The 21,881-nt window shown below is 45.4% G+C and overlaps 1 protein-coding gene across 1 annotated transcript; it reads left to right on the top strand.

Annotated features, from left to right (window-relative positions):
• The first annotated feature begins 799 nt into the window (after positions 1-799).
• adcyap1r1b (adenylate cyclase activating polypeptide 1b (pituitary) receptor type I) lies at positions 800-21,635 on the top strand. The gene is made up of 14 exons (XM_018740804.2): positions 800-879; positions 3,866-3,999; positions 8,484-8,589; positions 14,647-14,757; positions 14,841-14,941; positions 15,399-15,496; positions 15,745-15,877; positions 17,238-17,391; positions 18,366-18,426; positions 18,543-18,612; positions 19,392-19,483; positions 20,285-20,414; positions 20,634-20,675; positions 21,295-21,635. The coding sequence occupies exons 2-14, from the start codon at positions 3,946-3,948 to the stop codon at positions 21,481-21,483; spliced, it is 1,341 nt and encodes a 446-aa protein (XP_018596320.1). The 5' UTR covers positions 800-879; positions 3,866-3,945; the 3' UTR covers positions 21,484-21,635.
• Positions 21,636-21,881: the final 246 nt, after the last annotated feature.

Raw genomic sequence — 21,881 nt, forward strand, 5'->3', positions numbered from 1 at the left:
TGACACAGTAGGTATCACTGGTGTCTCCCAATGGGTTTACTCGAGGTGCTCTGGTTTCCTCTTACAGTCTAAAGATGTGATTACGCTGTCCAAGCTGTACCCTGACTCACCCCCTGTGCTTCCAGGATAGACGCTGGACCACTGCAACCCTGCATTGTGGCATTAAGTTTTGATAATGAATGAATGAATGAATGCTGGATTCCACAATAACTATAACTCTCTCTGTGGACCTTTTTCAATAACAGGTTGTGCCACCCAGTCTGACTTTTCTTCATTTTCTCCAAACAAAGGTGTTTTCTTCAGAAGAAGGTGGCGCCCAGAGGAGTCCCTCTCCAAGGTGCTGAAATGTGTCCTAATCCTGACCTCTGTCAGCAGCTGTTCCATATCATCACATGGAGCCATAATAGACTACAGCCACTGTGGACAGTACGGAACAGTGTACGGTACTATAGTACAGGGGGTATTTCAGTCTCTCCAGTAGGTTACTCTGTTACTCTGCACAGACAGTCTCGTTCCACTGAGCTCCTCCGTCCTTTTACATCCTAAAGCCCAAGGACGGGATCGGAGCCCACTCTGCACGCGCGTCTCAGTGAGCGCGAGGATTCAAACACTCGCTGTGCTTGACACACAAGCGCGCGCAGCAAACCCACCAAGAGACTGTGGACACGTGACCGCATTCCCCCCCCCCAACCCCCCGCGCGCAGCCGTCTGTCTGTCACTCGGCCGACTCTGTCTTCAAGCGGGGGCAGCGGGGAGGGAGCGCGCGCACGCGCGAGGCACATAGGGGGCGAACGAGCGAACGAGGCGCACTCACTCCAGCGCGCGCGCTGTGCCCGCTCTCGGAGCTCCTGCGGACCCGGAACGCGCGGACCAAAAACGGTGAGCGTCGCCCTTCTCCTTTTTCCTTCTCCTGCACGTGCGGGACGGTCACTGATTGATTTCGCGTGTCATTTTAGCGTCCGATCGGCACGTGAGCACTGCGGGGGGCGCGGCGCGGCTCGAGGGCTTCGGAAGGGGGGTGGCGGGGTGCGGGTTGTTCGCACTTGGAGCGGTTCGTACAGGCGGAATGTCGGAGCGGGTCTGGACCCCATCTCCACGGCGCTCGCGGGTGAAAGGATATCCAGGCGGAGACCACGCGCGCACACACAGGATGGGTGTTGGAGGGGGGGGGATGCGTGCGTATCCGAGGAGAAGAAGTTCTTCCGTGGAGGATAAGAACAAGGCTTGGTGCTCCTCTCCCTTTTCATCCATATTCATAACTAATTCGAGCGGATTTCGCACCTGAGGCACGTGTTGGGCGCGCGCAGACGCTCCCACGTGCGACGAAGGACCCTGTCCGAGCGCATGATCCTGTTGGAATGGGCACACATACGCACGCGTTCCTCGAGCTGTTTTACACACACACACACACACACACACACACACACATTCCTGACGTATAGAGATGGAAAACACCGCTAGAATTCACGATAGAAATTGGCAAAGATCGTTTTATTGTCGTTTTTATTTTTACTCTGTGGAATGTTGTGGGAAAATGTCAAAAAAAGATTAATATATTTGCTCAATATTTTTAAATTTGCCATTTTTATATTATTATTATTATTATTATAAGAAGAATACCTTATAATATAACAAGGTTTTATTTATATGTTATATTACATCATATATGTAGGTATGTATGCGTCAATATAAAAACAGTGATCCCATCATTATTATTATTATTGTTATTAAAATGATGTTATAATAACAACATTTATTAATTAAAATTTTAATCACCTTGGTTCTACAGCTCACAGGTGATGCTGGTCTCCATCAGAAGAGAGTTTTGTTCCTTCCTTTCTTATCGTACTTCATTATTATTGTGTATAAATTCTCCTTGTACAGCGGAGTCGCTGTAAGTCTCATGTGATGGGAGGAACTGGACAGCTCCTGGACCAAAGTTCCAGTCCTGGTCCATCCCCAGTCCCCGGTGGACCGCTGTGCCGTGAGCCCACAGTGGTCCCTCACACCAAATACCCCGATGAACATTATATTAGCAGCTTGATTGCATTGCTCACTTTCACGGCGCTGTATTATCAACCTCATTAATTGCACCATTAATTGCCTCCTCTCTTCAACCTGCAGTTTTGCATATTTACAGAATTAATTAATTGAACCGGATCCTTATGGGAGTGAAGGGGAGTTAAGGATGCTGTGTGAGCACTCAGGCGTTATCCTCTACACTAAGCTGAACCATGCATCTTTAACCACTGCGCATCCTGCTGGTCCACCGAGCTGCTGCCGAGTTCTCCAGGGAGCTGCTGCACTGACTTATAACTTGGAGGTTCTAGGTTCTAATCCCACAATACACTGTTGTATCATGATTAGCACATTTATTGTTAAATTTTTCACTTAAGAAAAATTATAATCCATCAATATGCGAGGAGCACATCAACGCACTACACTTTCAAACTCGGCTTCAGATGAGCAGTAATTGAAAAGGGTGGAAGCGATGCCCAGGCTGATGTGCCTTCAAACATTTCCTGAATGCCAGCAATGTGATTATCTGCTTACGTATTCGTGTATTTATTGGCTAATAATTATCTATTGTTTGTTGATCTTTGGAAGTGACACTCAGGACCAACAGATGTTCACCTCAACCGTTCATACAGCGATTTTCACTGCGACCACAGCGATTCAGAGTAATCATAGAGTTCAGCGCTACAACAGCGGGGACCCCCAAGGGGCAACCTTATTTGGGCTCCTATCTTGAACTCGGGCTGATTGAACCAAGCAATCAAACAAACAACTTTTTAAAAATGTATTTGTATATACAGTTTGCCCTAAACTTGTGAAGGTAATTTACTCGTGAAAAACACTTTGTCCTAATTCTAAGACACAATTCCTAAAGTCTACATCCATTTATGGTAAAATATCACCAAGTACCATTAAAATGGAAGTATTTACTTCAATAGTTAACATTATTTACTGTAGTAATTCACCATAACAAGGCAGATTCTTTAAAATAATACACATTTGTACGTATCATACTCACTGCTCGTATATTATTGCTGCAACCTTTAATGCAAAAAAAAAAAAAAAACTTAAGAGTAAACACTGAATTATTTCAAGGGTCTGTTCCTTGGCAGCTGTGTTTCCTTCGGTCTCAGGTTTGAGTGACAGACTGTCCAAGGGAACCTCTCAGTCTCGGGACTTAACCATCTTAACAGTATCCCAGGATCCCAGACAATATAGGATGAAGAAATTACCTCACACGTGTGCTCAGCATGATTTAAAAAAAAAAAAAAAACACATTTTTTTTTCAGAATACCTGTCTGCATCTTGTTTTTTTTTCCTTAGGCTGTTGCCTGGCAACTGATGTCATCTTGATCTTACAGCTTAACAGCTTAATGGCTGCATGTTGCAGTGATGCAATGCAGTTGTACGTTGTTTTTGTTTTAGATACAGATACAGACAGTTCATGAAGAAGGAGAATTAAAATGTGAATTACATAAAAATATCTTATTTTTGATGTAATTATCATGACATGTATGCAGTTTATGAACTGAAAACTTCAAGACTGAAATTCATTAAGGAAACAAATGGGATAGATAGATAGATAGATAGATAGATAGATAGATAGATAGATAGATAGACCTGAGTTTGAAGTCCCACCTTCTGCTGTAGTACCGTTGATCAAGGTACTTGTCCTGAATTGATACAGTCAAAATTACACTACTAGCTGCTTCACCCAACCTGCAGTAAACAGATGTCCATGGGAGGTGCAGGTTGTACTGATATTCTGTCTGGGCAGGTTTTCCATGGTGATGGTTTCTTGGCTGCTGATGGATAGATTTACTGACTGAAAGTGTCACCTGCATTCTAGAGCTGGGAATCTGGACCCTTCCTGTGGACAATCCACGCTACATTTCCACACCACCGGCTCTGCACCTGGAGACAAGCAGAATGCCTGTGACAAAGACCAGAACCTTCCACCTCTTCCTCATTCTCCTTCCCCTGGTAAGTGCCAGTGGGGAGGGGTTGCTGTGGGCTCCTCAGTGGTGGTGCTGTAGCAAGGAGAGACAGTAAAAGCAATAACTTCCAACACCCTGCAGCTCACAAAAATGAGATTTACCTTTGGTTGGGATAGGACATTACTGCAGTCACCGTAAAAATACCTCATTAAACCTGAGTCGAGTCAGGGCTTCTGTGGCGGCGCCCCCCAGAGGAACTGCTGGCGCTCAGGTTCCACACTGTGTACGTTCGGCTTGTCCCCCCAGGGTGCTTTCTCACCGCGTCCCTCTGTTTACACTGCTTACGCTGAGTGTTTACACTCACAGCACAGCAAGATGTTTTCACTCACAGCAGAGCTCTACAGTAGCTTCCCTCCAGGGACTTGACCCTACAACCTTATGTCACAGCTCCACTTTCAACAGAGGGCACTAAATGTCGATGCCCAGCATGAGAAGACACTGCTGCAAGTCACCAAGGCAATAGGATCGCGTACCTTTATTCATTACTTTCGGAGCTTTACACAAAGCATTTTCTCAGCAAGCGTGAATGTGTGTGTGCACACACGCTGGCTCTTTCTGTTGCGCACGGTGGAGTTACGAATTGTCGAACATACCAACATTTCATTCCATGCATTTATTTTTACTTGCAGCTTCATCGGGTTTGTATTTTATAAGACGCAGGCCGCCCTCGATTTATGAAATCTCTTTATCCGAAATTTGGGCATAATAATCCTTAGCTTTTGATACCCAATTTTTGATTTGCAGAACAAAAAAGCTGTAGTTAGTGCATCTGCATACAACGACAAAGTATCTTATCTTACCTTATCTTATCTTATCCAGAAATCTCTGTCCTTTGTTGTGTGCAGAATGTTACAGTGTTGCTTCAAAAGAGTGGGGCATTATGGGAAGTGCACAGGTGTGTCTGTCGGCGATATTGAGTGTGTTATTCATTGAATGATTGTAGAGACAGCAGAGCAATTTGCAGGAAAAGTTTAAAGGATGGGTTTTTTTTGGCTATGCGGACATGTTTTAGCAGCATTGCGCAGTTTTAAATTGTTATATAGACAATAAAGACAACAGACGTGACATTCTCAACATTCTCAACATTCTCAACGGGTCCCTGCTTGGTTTATTCCTCATCTCATGGAGAACTGAACTGAGACAAGTGGAAATTACAGCAGCGCAATATTTCAGAGACAGAAAAGTGCACTGATTTTTTTTCGAGTGCGCTCTGGAAGAAGGTCAGCAAACTTTACAGGTGTGACACACTTTTGTGTTGTTTTCTGAGATGTGCATGGCTTTGGAGAGGAGCATCTGCTAAATAAATAAATGTGGATATAAATCCAAATGCTTTATATTGTGCTGAAATCATGGGTTGATAGGTGTTTTACAGTGTTCTGGTGATATTTGGGAAAATGTAACATGCTGTGTTTGGTGTTTCTAGACGGGCTGGGAACGCATCATTAGTTTTCCCATTTAAAATAATGGGAAATAGGGTTTCGCTATCCAGAATGTGGACATCCACACCATTTCCAGGAATGGATTATTTTGTACATCGAGGATTTTCTGTATCTGTCATTCTGTATTAACACGCCAAGTCAATAGATGGCAGTAAAGAGCAGAGCAGTGTGGGAAATAGCTCATTGAATTCATTTCTACAGTGTTTACACCTCCTGTCTGGTGTCCCTGAGTGTCAGTGATCAATAACAAGGAGAAAATGAGTTGATTAACAATCATCACTGAAAAGGAGTTATTAAATTCTTTTTAATTTATTATATGTTTAGTTGAGATTTCTCAGCGTGAACCCAGGAATAATGACAGTAGAAGTGATTTTGGATTTACACACAAAACAAATTTTGGATGGACTTCTAGTTCCATTTGTGTTGGCAAGATGTGTGTGTGTGTATGAGCAAGAGGGGGATTGAGGCTTTAGAAAACAGCTCACAGACAGACAGTGAATCTGATTTAGGGAGTCTGTTTCGAATGGAAATGAGTCTCCTCTGTTCTCTGGGCAGGGAAGGGGGGTCTGAGCCATGAGCTCATAAATGTGCAAGTGTAACATATGTATAATAAACATGTCAGGCACTGGAGATGCAGTTGGGTGAATTTCTGAAGAAACCATGGCTACTTCCCCAGCGTAGAGCCAGTCGAGAGCTGCGACACACTCGGTGTGTATCAATTTTCTCACATACACTGTTTACCACATACGATGGCACAGCAGGGAGCTCCTGGGTTCACACTCAGGTCTAAATCAGAGTTAGCATGGTCTGCCATGTTCAAGTGGGTCTCTCTTCAGTTTAAATGCATTAATTTCACCTACATGGAAAAATACTTGAGTTGCGTTTCGCTCTACGAACGACTGCTGTGATTTCTTATGGGTCGTGTTGGGAACTCAAGTGCAGAGTTGCTAACCTAAGATGGAGCCGACACACGCTGGGCCGCTAACGTTTTTTGTGAGGGTTCAGGAAATGGCAGGTGGATCTTTGGAGAGTAAGACACAGAGGAGCACGCAGGTGAGGTAAGGGTTATTGCTCGTGGGTCGTGATCCCAAGAGATGTGGTCAAATTCCTAGTAGTGAGTCATTGTTCAAAGATCAGGTCCAGTAAAAATCTGAAGAGCTTGTCATGGTTCAAAGAAGAGGTGAGTAATAGGTGGGATTCAAACCTGCACCCTTTGGGTCTGAAGGTGAGAGCTCCAACCGTTACGCTACCTGCTATCCTTTCCTCTTTAAATACATACTTGAAGTCACGGTACACATAGCTACTTATGCCAATTTACCCATCTATACAGCTGGGTATACTACCTTGTTTCATGGTAAGTACCTTGATCACTTTAGCACCGAGATTCAAACCCAGGTCCTTTGACTGCAAGGTAACTGCACCACCATGGGTTATAGCAAAATTACCCAAGAGGAAGTAATCACATACAGCTGCTCTTTGTCTGGTTTTGAACCCAGAGCCAGATGGGGAGTGATGAACACAGAGCAGCAGAGGAAAATGAAAAGAGGAGTGGTACTCTGTTTGCCCGAAGGTCCGGTCCGGTCCGGTCCAGTCCAGTCCAGTCTAGTCTGGTAAAAGAGAGGGAAGCATGAGGAAACCCCAGTAAGGTTTCCTCTGCACTTGAGTAGAAAACAAAAGGCAATGCTGACGAGCGTGGTTAACGCACCGGTGCCTCAATGGCATTAATTAATGACTCGACGGGCTCTGTGAGTTTCTGTGCCAGACATTCCTCCACCCCCAGCCTCCTTGTCTGCTGAAACTCAGACTTGACGCAATATTTTATATTTAATAAGCTATTATGAAGTCATCCATCAGCCTCATACTCTCATGTAATGTTCAATTCCCACACTGTTATTATTATTATTATTATTATTATTATTATTATTATTATTATTATTATTATTATCAGCATCATCAAGTTGGACACTCGTTAAGTTTAGTATTAGGTGAGAAATGGAGCTAAATGTGTAGACAGATTTAATATTGGTGGAGCTGCTATTGTACCTTTGAGAAAGGTGCTTATGTTGAATATCATCAGTCAATGTAAATATATATTTATGTATAAATAAAAATGAGTGACGCTGTAAGTTGTACCAGTCTGTACAGGTAAAAGATTGTTCGCTTTATTTACTTTGAGCAAAGGGGGATGAGTGCTATCATCATGTCACCTTCCAGTACATTGATGTTCACCATGTTTTTATTGATGTACTTATTACAAATTTACGTTTACATTCAAATGTTTTGAATATTTTCAACAGTTTGTTCTTCTTTTGTCCTTCACTTTAGTGCTCTGAGGATCACTTTTGGATGGAGCTCTATGTTTGACACAATTCACCTTTATTGTCATTGCACAAGAGGGGGGGCGGTGGCGCGGTGGCGCGGACCAGGTCCTGCTCTCCAGTGGGTCTGGGGTTTGAGTCCCGCTTGGGGTGCCTTGAGCGGACTGGTGTCCCGTCCTGGGTGTGTCCCCTCCGACCTTACACCCTATGTTGCCGGGTAGGCTCCGGTTCCCCCGCGACCCTGTATAGGACAAGCAGTTCAGAAAGTGTGTGTGTGTCATTGCACAAGTGTAATAAATTTCAGTTATTTAATAATAAACTGTACTGGATCAAAGTTCTCTTTCACTGCTGTGCTTTTTAACCGTTAAATTAATTACTAGGTTTTTGCACAAAACTGCTTATGATAATTAATCTCTTTATGCAGCTGCATTATTTTTACTGTGTCAGTTCAGGGTAAGTACCTTCAGTGATGGTACCAGAGGAGGGATTCGGACCAGGAACCTCTGACCACTGCGCTCCTCTGCCACCAGACAGAAGTGAACTGTTTACTAAAAAAATGTCTCTCTGCATCACCGCGGTGAAGAAGAGGTGCTGCTGGGGTCCTTTATGAGGTTCTGTGGTGACAGTTTTCCTCTGTGGGAGCCATTACCGCGGTAAAGGTGAGGGTCTGTGGTGAAAATGAACATTTCCTCTTTCTCTCCTTGGTGCCGCAGGTCTCCAGCCTCCATACGGAGCATTCGGACTGCGTGATCAAGCGGGAACACGAGAAGTGCTTGGAGAGGATGGCGCAAGACAGCTACGCAGAGGAGCCCGGCCTAGGTAGGGCCTGTGTGTGTGTGTGTGTGTGTGTGTGTGTGTGTGTGTGTGTGTGTGTGTGTGTGTGCGCGCACGCGCGCGCATATCAGTGTTTCTGGGTGTCTCGCTACACTTACTGCATCACCGTTCTTATTGAAATAAAATTACTGATAGCAGTCATAACATCGGTAGGGTGGCAGGGTGGTGCAGCAGGCAGTTCCTGCACCGTGGGTTCGATTTGGCTCAGTCTGTTGTTTGCATGTCTGCCCTTGCTTTGTACGGTGCTCTGGTTTCCTCCCACACTCCAAAGACATGGGTTTCAGGTGTACTGGTGACTCTAAATTGTGCCCTGTGATAGAGTGGCATCCCATCCAGGGTGGACACTTCCTCACACCCTGTTCTCCTGAGATGCACCTCTTGGACCCCACACTGGACGAGCAATTATTGATCAGTGATGAACAGATTATACAGCAGGGTACACACACACACACACATTTTCAGAACCGCTTGTCCCAAGTGGGGTCGCGGGGAACCGGGCTTTACTTTACATTTACCTGATACTTTCCTCTGAAATAACATAGAATGATTTACTCATTTCTACAGCTGGGTAACTTTACTGGCGAAATTTAGGGCAAGGAAATTGCTCAAGGGTACTGTAGTTGGGATTTGAACCTGCAACTTTGGGTCCAAAGGCCCCAGCACGGGGTACTTCATCAGTTCAAGGTAAGTACCTCGCTCAAGGGTATTACAGCAGATTCCAAGCCCAGGGCTTTCAGCTGCAGGGCAACAGCTCCAACCCCTGCGGTACCTGTCACCATGGAAACGGAAATGCGGAGAAAGATGTTTGTGCAGCTGACGCGGGTTCGGCGCTGCTCATGAAGTCCTTTCCAGTGTCGTGTGTTCGCCAGGAAGCTGGAGGTAAAGTACTCCGCCTGCAAGTGTTTCCGTCTCCTCCGCTAATGCACCACCATCAATCACTTCTGCTCAGCTTCACCCCAAACTATCTCACCGACGAGTCGCCGCACACACAGCTGTTGGTGGACGGCGTCCGTGAGGAACAGTCTCTGCGCGGTCCTACAACGTCAGCGAAATAAGGACTCAAGACGAACGGCTTTAATTAACTCCTCCAAGTCGAGAATCCGTGGAGTTTCTAGAGATGACAAATATGCAGCGACAAAAACAAGCAACAAAAAGTTTCATCCAGAACATGGTGTTTGCCAGGGTTTTCACCTGAAATTACTCCACTGCTGACGCATTGAGTTTGACGGGTCCTAAATTGAATTTCTACGTTGTTTATATTGGACGTTATCTCTCCAGACGACCATCTCCTCCTGGCCAGGAAGAGAAAGGAAACAGGAATAAGCGTTCTTTCATTTGATCATCTTGGTGCCTTGGAGGTTATTTTAAGCCGCTGTCCACTCTAGAAAGAATTGTGGGTAATTGCCACGATGCCAGAATGCAAACTTTCTTTAATTGAAACGTTATTTTAAGCTGGGGGGGGGGGCGCAACGATGCAGCAGGTTTGACCACGTTGGTCTAGGGTTCGAGTCCTGCTTGGGTGCCTTGTGATGGACTGGTGTCCTGTCCTGGGTGTGTCCCCTCCCCCTCGAGCCCTACGCCCTGTGTGTTGCCAGGTTAGGCTCCGGCTTGCCATGACCCTGCTTGGGACAAGCGGTTTCAGTGTGTGTGTGCGTGTGCGTGTGTGTTTTATTTTAACCCAGAGAGGAACGGCTCTGCGATTCTTTGTTGCTCGTGCAAAAAGTTGGAGAGCCTTAATGCTGTTTTTGTGGGGGATGGGGATGGGATGCAGGTCTGCCCTTCAGTTATCAGGTTCAAACCTGCAGCCTTTGTGCTCAAAGGCAGCAGCTCTTAGCACCGCACTACCAGCTGCCCCCAAAAAGAATGAAAAGGATGGATGGATGATGGGAAACAAGTGGAGATAACCTCAGGAGATGTGCTAGGAGTAGATCAACACTTGTGTAGTGTCGACATGCTCTTGTGTTCACCTTGTCCAACAGGTGGACAGACTACCTGTTTTTAAGCCATAATGAGAGGACTGAAATTCCACGGAGGACGGAGACAAAAGAAAATCTACACACAGCGAGTCGAGAGGAGCTATTTACATTCTATTCATTATGGAGCAGAGAAGCTCGAGACTGACCCGGCTTTCATTTGTCATGCTTCGCACTCAGCCAGAGGAATAGTGGATGGACACTGGAAAGTTCTGGAAGAATTCAGTCTTCTTTCTAGACTCTATAGTAAGACATAAATGGCATGGTGTCAACATTGCAACAGTTCTCTCTTTCTCTTGCTCAGGGGTTTGAGTCCTGCTGTAGTGCCCTTGAACAAGGTACTTACCCTGAATCATACTGTAAAAATGACTCAGCTGTGTAAATGGGGTAAATCAGTGCAAGTAGCTTAGTGTAAAGGCAGGACAGTATTTACTCTCCCAAGCATGGTAAGTATATCGAGTAAGAGTACAACAGTGGGAAGGATATTCAAGCCTGGGTCCTTTGAAACACCTCTACCACTATGTTACCTGCTGGCCCATGCTGGTGCAGTAAAGCAGGTTGTTTTGATGACAGTATTTGTTAAGCAAATTGGCAATGCAAATAGGGAGGAGGGGATTATGGGTGGTAATGAGTTGAGCTCTTGCCCACCGTGAGTGGGAGCTGTGTGCATAAAGAGAATCCAGCCTCAACGACGTAAGAGCTTCTTTTTTTTTTTCCAAAGTGACTGCATCACTGGTAAATTCCTTTTTTTCGGTTGCTTTAAGCAACCAGTGAAGATCTCGTTCAGAGTTAGTAGAGAACAATGACCATGTGTGTTCATAACAAAGAAACAAATGTAATATAGCTGTTTGTGACCAAAATGTGTTGGTCCAAGTTGCATGTTCAGGAACAGAGGGCATGCATGCTGCACTAATGGCCAGCTCCATAGTCATCCAGCTCCTAAGAACTCACTCATAAAGGAGCGTTGGCTGAGCGCTCACAGGTCCAGCTCGACCATGGTGACCATTTTCAATTTCATGGTAGAGAAGGGTACAGAAGTGGTTTACCATTGTTTTCTTTTGTTCGTGTCTTCAAAGTCTCTGAGGAAACATGTGCAAAAGGGGAGAACATATAACTCCAGACAGACTGGATTCAAATTTGAACCCACAGCTCAGAAGCTGGGAGGCACCAGTGCTATCCACTGGGCCACAAAACTTCTTTGAAAGAAGATAAAAGGACTCTCAGTACTTGTTTCCAAGAGCTCCTTGAGGAAAGAGGAGTTCACTCGGACAGGAGCCGGAGCAGTAGAATTACGCCAAAGGAGATGGATGGGAAATGTGGATGCAAGGGGAGGGAATGAAAAGTCGAACAGTGATGAGATGGCAGAGCTCACGGTCTGATTGGTTCTCTTCCTCTTCCCCTCGGTCGGTTGTCACTGCTTCTGGTGCACAGATTAACTCACGTTTATTAATTTAGCTGATGCTTTTATCCAGAGTGACGCACATTCTCAGTTTTGTACGCCACACTACTTACAATGATTTTACTGTGCCAGTTGAGGGTAAATACCTTGATCAAGGGTACTACAGCAGGTGGTGGAACAAGGCCACAGCTCTAACCCACAGCACAACTTACTGCCCAACATATGTTGGGCAAATAAAACAAATTTAAATTTTCGATTTCAAGTGACTTTGAGGGAAAGATCCAGAGAGGCAGTGATGAGGAGAAGGTGGACGGAAACCGTCCCTCGAACCCTGTCTCGGTCTCTCACCAACGGAGGCAATAATTTACCCTCAGGCTACTAGAAAATCACTTGTACTTGCCGTCTTCTTTCCACACTTTACTCGCCCATGTGAGTTCGGAGCTCTCTGAGACCGTGGCAGGCCGCACTTCACTTGCGAGCAATTTCGCACCCGGTTCGCACTCGATCCTGCTGTCGAGCGTTCCGCCGCCCCTCCCCCACCCCGACTGGCCGTGTCGTGAATTATGTGTTCGTTAGGCCCGTTTACCGTATCCGTCATCACGTCTCCGAGGCCCTCGGGCTGTGAGAGTGACAGAGCCGGCAGTTAGGTGGCAGTGTCTCCTCTCCTCACATGTAAATCTGCCCTGTTGAACTGCAACGCGCACACACGCACACACACGCGCACCAATCCCCACTTTTCAGCTCTGGATGTTGTCTGTTACATCACACAAACTAGCAAAACAATCACATTTTTTCATGTCTTTCGATCATGATTTTTCTACGAACAACATGTAGTTTGGTGACACCAGCTTCCTCTTTACTCCTACTGGATGTTTAAATGTTAATGCAGTTCTGCTCCTGGTTTATGGGTTTCCTTCACCGTCCGCTCCTGCCAGGCCAGTAAAACACGGTACACCGCATGGTCTTTCCCAGGAGGAGCGCTGCTTACAATCTGGCCCTGACACACAGCCAAACTGCCGACTTAATGAAATGATGCCCATTACGTCTGGACTCGGTACCAGAGAATCTCGGAAACACGCTGCAGTCATCTTCTCCTCCCTCCCCCTTCCTTCTTTCATTATTTTCCCCGTCCCCCCGTTTTGTACCCTCTTCTGCTATTCCTGGCCCAATCAGTCTCTCTCTCTCCATCTGTCTTCTTCTCTCCCTCCCTTTTTTTTTTCTTATCATCGCCCTCGGAGATCAGACGCAAATCTCTGCCCTGTTTTCTCCCTGCAAACTTTGACCTTCCGGCTCAGATTTCAAGACGTGGTCTGGATGGGTGTTTTTTTGCTGTCGTTCCTGTATCCCTTGCCGCCGCCTTTTTGTTTATGGAGCTGTGTAAAGAAGAAATGCTCAGCAGAGTCTCCCAAGCCTTCAAAGAGGTAGAGAAGTGCTGGTAGTAACCAGGAGAGCTGTGAACACACAACCACGGGGATGAGCACGCTGTTGAACGTGCCACGGAGTTCAGGTGATCACATTAACGCTGATACTTGGGCGTACTGTACCTATGGAAATGGTTGTGCAAAGCTGTAGGTGGACTCAAGGTAGCAGGTGCGACAAAGAAATGGACACAACTAGGAGATGGACATGGGGCAACAGGTTTAGAGAAGTGGACGCAGTACACTGGTAGGTCCAGGAGCAAAGTTCTGTATTTATGCTGATCAGCGGGGCCATCGCTACACTTGTGATTGGTGGTGATATTTTAGGGGTCCCCACCTGAGGGGGCCCACTGAAAATGAATATGACCCCCCCACCCAGTCCGAGCCCTAAGGGTTTTCGACAGTTTGGATTTTTCTCACCGTGTTTACATGTCCCCCCCCAATACTATTGCAGGTGACATGGTAGTTATAGCTGCTAAGTACCTCTGAAGTTGAAGGTTGCATGTTCAAATCCCAGCTTCTGCAGTAATATTCTTCAGTCAGGTGTTTATCCTGAATTACCCCAGTAAAAATTACCCATGCTGTTGTCAGTCGCTTTACAGGAAAGTGTCGTTTACTGTATATACAGTATGTGGTAGATGCTTTTCTCTAACGCGACGTAGAGGTCCGAACAGACACAAGTGCATCAAGAGCAGACAGAGGGAAGCTCAGCCTCTTTGATACAGTATGTACAGTTATTGTAATGCACACGTTCCCAGAGCTACATATAAAAGTGAAATAACAACAGGAAAATAAGCAGATAAACATAGAAAGTGTCGGGGAGGACTAACTTATGTAAGTTTCAAGACCCCCAGAGGGAAATGGGCCTAAAATTTATGAGTTTTTTTTTTACCCTTCTTGAATGATGGGAGGGATTCAGCAGCTCTGAGGGGAAGAGGGCGCTCATTCCACCAGGTTGGCGCTAAAACTGAGAACCTAAGGGCTTTCAATTAGTGACCCGATTTTGTGTGGGATCACTAAGCAACCGGAGGAGGAAGACCACAGAGCTCTTCACAGGGTGTTGGGAGCCATCTGGCCCTATGGGTATTGAGCAGTAGATTGCGACCATCCATAACCAGAGTGTTGAACTTGATGTGGGCAGCTGCAGGAAGCCGATGGTGAGAGACGATACAGGGGAACTCTTTGGTCAAACACACCTTGCGCCACATTGTTTCGTACTATTTATATTGTTATTACTTTTTTAACCCCACAGGATGTCCGTGGATGTGGGACAACCTCACCTGCTGGCAGCCAGCGGATGTGGGAAAAGTGGTGACTGTCAGCTGCCCCGAACTCTTTGAGGTCATGAGCCTTGAAGATGAAGGTGAGCAGCGTGTGTCAATGTGTGTCAGTCATATTTCCCTTATTGATTACCAATCGATTACCTGATGATCTCTGTGCTTCCAGAGCTGGGAAAGGTGAGCCGCAACTGTACGGAGGACGGGTGGTCCGATATCTTCCCGCACTACGCCGACGCCTGCCTCTTTGATGACAACGGCACCAAAACTGTGAGTGTTTTCCCATCAGTTCTCTACCCACAATCCTCTCTGCCTCTGCCAATGCCACACACTCCCAGGCCCAGCCTGAAGCCATAGCTCTTACTGGCATCCTGCTTTTCTTTCCCGTTGCTATGGCAACTGTAACCATGACATCCCTCTTCAGGAGATGTGCTGTGTAAAAATACCAGTAAATTTAGATGATTTTTAAAACAGAAATAATTTTCCACAAACAAATCTTGAATCCTGTTTGTATATAGTTCTGCTTCTATAGATACAGTACATATATGCAGTGAATATAATATGAGCTTTTGAAACATTCACACTTTTATTATGCTGCAACTAATTATATAGTGACTCATACCATCTTGGGACATTTTTATACACTTTCTGTGCCGTCTCCTTGCTGGTTCCTTAAAGTTGAGCTGTCATAAATGTAATCGCCATGGCGATCTGTGGTCTCTCGTAGGAACTGTACTTTGTGTCGGTGAAAGCTCTGTACACGGTAGGATACAGTACCTCGCTGGTCTCCCTCACCACAGCCATGGTCATCCTCTGCAGGTTCAGGTGAGCATCGCCACAGAGCAACCTCTGAGAAAGACATCGCCACCTGGAGGACGTTAGTGCCATCGCGCTGTCCTTTCCATGCCTTGTTTTGGAGATGCACGTTCAGGCACAGCGCTCACTGTTTCATTACTTCTGCCTGTTTTAAACACGTCGTAGCAAAACTCTTATAATGCACGAGCTTCACACCCGTATTTCACATCGTGTTATTCATTCAGAGCCTGTTGTTCTTTATGTCCTTTTTTTCTTAGGAAGCTCCATTGTACCAGGAACTTCATTCATATGAATCTGTTTGTGTCCTTCATCCTGCGGGCGATTTCCGTTTTCATCAAAGACGGGGTGCTGTACGCCGAGGAAGAGAGCAGTCACTGCTTCACACACACTGTGAGTCGCACTGAGTCAAAACGACCCGTGGTCTCGCACACAATGTGATCTCACACTGTGTCATGTCATTGCACTCATATTAAGGTATTTACACCAGTCTGGTTGAGTCAAAATAAGCCATCAGCTCATGAATAGAGCAGTGAAGACTCGTGTTAAGTCAAAACAGCAATAAAGTGTCTCATACACACAGAGCATAGTTGTGTACAGTCAGTCCTCTCTTGCGTATATAACACACTGAATTAAAGTTCGCTGGCTTCTCCAACTCATGTTCATTTTGAATTAACAAAGTCAAAAACACACACACACACACACATTTTCAGAACCGCTTGTCCCATACGGGGTCACGGGGAACCGGAGCCTAACCCGGCAACACAGGGCGTAAGGCCGGAGGGGGAGGGGACACACCCAGGACGGGACGCCAGTCCGTCGCAAGGCACCCCAAGCGGGACTCGAACCCCAGACCCACGAGAGAGCAGGACTGCGGTCCAACCCACTGCGCCACCGCGCCCCCCAAGTCAAAAACATTTCTTGTTTTTTTTTTTTTTTGGACTTTATTCTCTTAATATTTTTACTGAAAACTCTGTTTGCATTGCAGTAAATGTGTCCTGTGTTTACCCTCCAGGCCAATAGATGGCAGTAAAGTGCACACAAACAGAATAGGAGTGAGAGTGCCTTAATTCAACTCACTTCCTAAGTGTTTACAGCTCCTATCTGGTGTTTCTGAATGTCAGTGGTCAATAACGATATGCTGCACGTGTCAATGGGACAAAACCATGAACAATGGGCACTGAATGGGAGAAGCTTGTAGATACCACAGTTTTATCTTCAGTCACTTTCAGTCTGTCAACATTTTAATGTAGCTCAAAATTAATTAAAAAAAATTCAGATGAAAGGCCTTCAAGTCATTTTTATTATAGCTTCATCTGTAATTTTTGCAAAACCTAACCTAATTATAAAAACAAAAACAACAAAAACTGTGAAACTTTTTTGTGTGAAGCTTTTATTGATTGTGACACAGTGGCAGAACTGACTTTGTAATGACAAACCAAACGATTTCCGGACCCAGATGCGTTCGTAAGAAGAGCGTATGTAGAGGGACACTTTAACCACTTTCATGAAATGAGTTTGAAGTACCGCTGGATCTGTGGAACTTGACATGTGAGAAACACTTCCCCCTGCAGGCTGCGATGGGCAACTGCACACGTTTACCCTGCCGAGGCGCTGCACTGAACCAAACCGTGTTATCGATACTGTGTGCGTAGGTGTGGCGTGACGGGACTGAAATGTAAGGCTCAGCTAACTCTGTATGCGATTATTTGCATGGGAGAGTAAAAAAGTGTGTGTGTTCTTTTGCTCCCAGGTGCAGTGCAAGGGAGTCATGGTGTTCTTCCACTACTGCGTCATGTCCAACTACTTCTGGCTCTTCATCGAGGGCCTGTACCTCTTCACCCTGCTGGTGGAGACTTTCTTCCCCGAAAGGAGATACTTCTACTGGTACACCCTCATCGGATGGGGTGAGCCATGGGTGTTGTACTTTTTTCTAGGCCACAGAGCCCTTGAAGAATGAGACGAAATCAGAGGACCCATCCTAGAGAAATGCCCAGGAGATGATTCAGAGAAAATATTGCATCCTGTTTATTAAAGTGAAGTTTCGCATAGAAAGATGTCATTTAAATTTATTCGTTTTGATTATTCATTTACATGTATTAATTTAGCAGGCTTGGGGAGATTGTTGCACCGCATTGCAGCCTGAACCAAAAACCTTTGGGCTTTTGGACCTTTTGTGCTGTAGACCAGCAAGTGCACAGAGCAGTATGGTTGGGGTGTAGTGAGTGATCAGTTCTTGTACATTTAGATACACACACACACACACACACACACACACACACAGTCACAGCAAGCTGGAGCCTAACCTGCCAGCACAGGGCATGGGGACACACCCACGACAGGACACCACCAGGCACCCCAAGTGGGACTCGAATCTCAGACCCACCAGAGAGCAGGACGCAGCCAAACCCGCTACGCCACCACACCCCCTACATATAGGTAGTCATAGATAATGTTAGCATGGTGATATTTTCATTTTTAATTTTTATTCAGTTAGACAGTGGTTTTTATTTTCAAAGGCAGCCTGCACTCCATGGACTCCCTGTTGATCCATGAACCCCACATTAAGAACACTAGAAGGTACGGTAATTAGTCGGCTTGATGTATTGCCAACATGTATTTGCTTTAACATACAGGATATACTGGTATATCCATCCATTATCATTGGCCTGTATTCTGGAGGTGTCGTAAAAATATAATTTTTCACCCAGAAAGGAGGTCAAGGCCTAAGCAGTTATCCATCGTGTCACCTCCTCGCTGGGATGGGCTCCTGGCTGTGTGTCTGTTCCAGTGGCCACAGGCACATTGATTATAAATGCTGGGCTGATTCGCTGACCTTGCCGGCTTCTCCTCTGTTCCCTCACGCTTCCTCGCGGTCCAGGGATGCCCACGGCCTGCGTGACCGTCTGGGCCGTGCTCCGCCTCCACTTCGACGACATCGGGTGAGTGCACGCAGGGCCGCCGTGGGGCTCGAGTCCAGGACTGGCTATTTTGATGTAAGGTTTGAACTGAGCTCCGCCGAAGGTACTGGAGTTTGAACCGATCACGTTTTTTCCAGATGTTGGGACATGAATGACAGTGCTGCCATCTGGTGGGTGATCAAGGGACCTGTGGTGGCGTCTATTATGGTGAGCAGGGTGTCCTCAGCAGTGCTGCAAAAATTAAAGACATAATTCACTGAAAGTATATGCGTATGTATTTGGGCGCCAATAAAAATGTTCAGAACGTTTTTCAACGTTTCTCCCACTCGTGTTCTTCTTGTTTTTATAAAATCGATATGAGCCAAATTTTAATGTTAACCAACAATTTTTAATGGTCGTTCAAGTATGTCGCCTGCATGTACGAAGGATACGCTAAATTGCCACGCACCATGGGAAGCGTTATGGAAAAATGTTGTTTAAAAAGTTCCGTATAAAAGAATTCTGTTACCGTGGTATTTCTGCGCGATATTTATATTCTAGCACACGCCTGTGTCTGAATGAAAAGAAATTATCTCGAGAAAAAGAAATTCTTAAAATTCATTCCAACAGCAGTATCACTATCCTGACCCAAGCAGACAGGTGCACTGCTAGATGGAAATTAAAATTAAATAAGTTATATAAAATAAACAAAAATTCTTGGTACAAATAAATGATCATCAAGATTAGATTTTTAGGAATAAATTGCCGGGAGAATAATACTGATAAAAGAAGATAATACTGATGTAGATTAGACACTGAGCGACCTGTTAGATATGAGGTATAACAAATATTTTTTCACTTCATGAAACAGATCAGTTTCAGAGAGTGAGACCTCAAAAACAAGCAAAAGTGTAAAATGAGTAAAACCTTCTTTTTTACATTTGAAAATTTTTTTATTTCTCTTCCTGTAAATGAGACATCGGTTAACGACAGGTTTGTTTTTCCAGATAAACATGGTCCTCTTCATTGGCATCATAATCATCCTGGTTCAGAAGCTGCAGTCCCCCGACGTTGGAGGAAACGAGTCCAGCATGTACCTGTGAGTGGGCCCTCGAACCTTCAGTCACCCGCCACTTCCTGCACTTCTGTAAATTCTCAGCTCTGCTGCCACCTAGTGGTCACTTTGATAGGGCAGGTAACGCACCGTCTCACACAATTCCTGCGTTTGTGCTTAAGAGAATGTGAACAGCCGTGCTGAGAAACAGAATCAGGTGCAGATTTATGTTTTTCTCTGGAAGCTGAAGGTGCAACGAGAGTTTTACAGCTGGGCGTTAGGAGTTTGCGTGCGTCGCAATGACCTTCAGGATGCAGACTGTTTTTAACATCCTATCGAAGTGTCTCTGACTGGAGCTGCTGTGGTACCAGGAGGAGCCACAAGCAGCAGAGCCTTGTTGAGCCCAGAGCAGCTAATAGCAAATAGTCTTATTTACATTGTATTTATTTAGAAGATCCCTTCCACCAAAGCAGCTTCCAGTGTTATTAATATTTCCCTGTCCATACAGCTGGGTAACTTCTACCATATTAATTCAGGGTAAGTACTGTACCTTGATTAAGGGCACTTTGAGTACGCGGTAACAGCTGCAACCACAGCATCACCTACTGGCCCCAGGTCCTCAGCCTTTATGCCCATAAGCATTTAATTTCATAAGTTATGGATTTCTGACAAATGGAGGTTTTTCCCATAGGATTGAGCTGGTAAAAGAGTGAGATTTTCTTGCGCATCTGTTTGTTTAATTAACGTTTTGTTGCTTTGATACTGAAAGCTGAGTGGTGTAGATGTACCACTGGCACTGTGGTTTCCTGCCGCAGCGATGACCCGGTCGTGTCATGTGATTGACAGGAGGTTGGCGAGGTCCACTCTCCTGCTAATCCCCCTTTTCGGCATCCATTACACCGTGTTCGCCTTCTCGCCCGAGAACGTGAGCAAACGGGAGCGGCTCGTCTTCGAACTGGGGCTTGGCTCCTTCCAGGTAGGCCCTGCAGTGCGTCCGCGGCACAGCATCCGGCCCGCCACGGTGCTCTGCCAGTGGGCGCAGTTCCACTGCTCAACACCGGGTGCTGCTGTTTACCAGTTATGAGCTTTTGACTGCATTGTCATGAGAAGGTTTGTTCTGTTCTGGTTCTGCTTTGTTTACAGTGAAAGGAGCCATGCTCTTAATGCCATTTTGTTTCTTTGTTCGTTTCGCCAGGGTTTTGTGGTGGCCGTGTTGTACTGCTTCCTCAACGGAGAGGTGAGTCGGTTCCCCTTCACGGCGCTTCACCCAAGATCGGATACGAAAGTTCCCAGGTTTAAAACCTAGAGCCTAAGAAATACAATGAATTAATGTGAGCTGCAGTAAATCTACTGCTGAATGGGCTTCGAACCCAGAAATTAAATAAAAATTAAAATTTCATTAAAATTAAAACACTGATCAAACTTCCTGGAAAGTTTACTTATGTGTCCTGTGAAAACAGGGATGACTTTAGTTTGCATTTACATTTGCTCATCTTGCATTATTATTATTATTGTTATGATTATTACATTTATTCATCTAGCAGATGCTTTTTTCTAAAGCGACAATACATTATTGTTATTTGTTATACAAATACAATGTTAATACAATGATGTTACCAACAATATTGTTATATTATATGTTTATTATTATATTATATTATTGTTATTATTTAATGCCTGTCTAGTCGTTAATTTATAATTATATTAATATTGTTATTATAACCTATAATTATTATGAATTATTTGATGCATTTGTACGTTTTCTGCCGCTCGTCTTTATATTAATCATTTATACAGCAGTGTATTTTTACTGTGTGAGTTGCAAAAAAATGACATGTTCACGTTCCCCCCGAAAGGTGCAGTCGGAGATCAAGAGGAAGTGGCGCAGCTGGACCGTCAACCGATACTTTGCTGTGGACCTGAAGCACAGACACCCGTCGCTGGCCAGCAGTGGGGTCAACGGCGGGACGCAGCTCTCCATACTGAGCAAGAGCAGCTCGCAGATCCGTATGTCCAGTCTGCAGGCCGAGTCGCCGGCCACCTGAGCCCCCGAGAGGGTTCCGGAGCCGCAGCCGCCCGCAGCTCATCCCCCGCACCTTTGACAGCAGCAGAACTCCCTTGGAGGCAGCAGATGCAAAAGAGCGCCTTCTAGTGGCCAGCATGTGAATAAAACATTCGGTTCAAAGAAAAACCACAGATCGCCCTTGGAGGATACAGTGTTACGTTACAGTATTTTTAAAGACAAACAATCTTGTACATGTACAGTTGCAAGTGAGACGTCTTCTTTTTGTCCGTTTAAATTTTAGTGCAGAAAACACTGGAAATCCTCCAGCGGGTCCATCATACATCCACTTTCATCATGAAAAACAAACAAAAAAAAATGGATGTTTAAGGACTAGGGTGAGAAGGGAACACGATGTGATGTCACCTGAAGAACGGCCTC

The sequence above is a fragment of the Scleropages formosus genome, chromosome 9 (genome assembly GCF_900964775.1).
Source record: "Scleropages formosus chromosome 9, fSclFor1.1, whole genome shotgun sequence".
NCBI classification, from domain to species: Eukaryota; Metazoa; Chordata; class Actinopteri; order Osteoglossiformes; family Osteoglossidae; genus Scleropages; species Scleropages formosus.

Coding starts and splice junctions, on each gene's coding strand:
- adcyap1r1b (XM_018740804.2), top strand. CDS start 3,946: ATGCCTGTGACAAAGACCAGAACCTTCCACCTCTTCCTCATTCTCCTT. Junction 18,427..18,542: donor CTCCACTTCGACGACATCGG/GTGAGTGCACGC, acceptor CGTTTTTTCCAG/ATGTTGGGACATGAATGACA. Junction 20,415..20,633: donor TGGGGCTTGGCTCCTTCCAG/GTAGGCCCTGCA, acceptor TCGTTTCGCCAG/GGTTTTGTGGTGGCCGTGTT.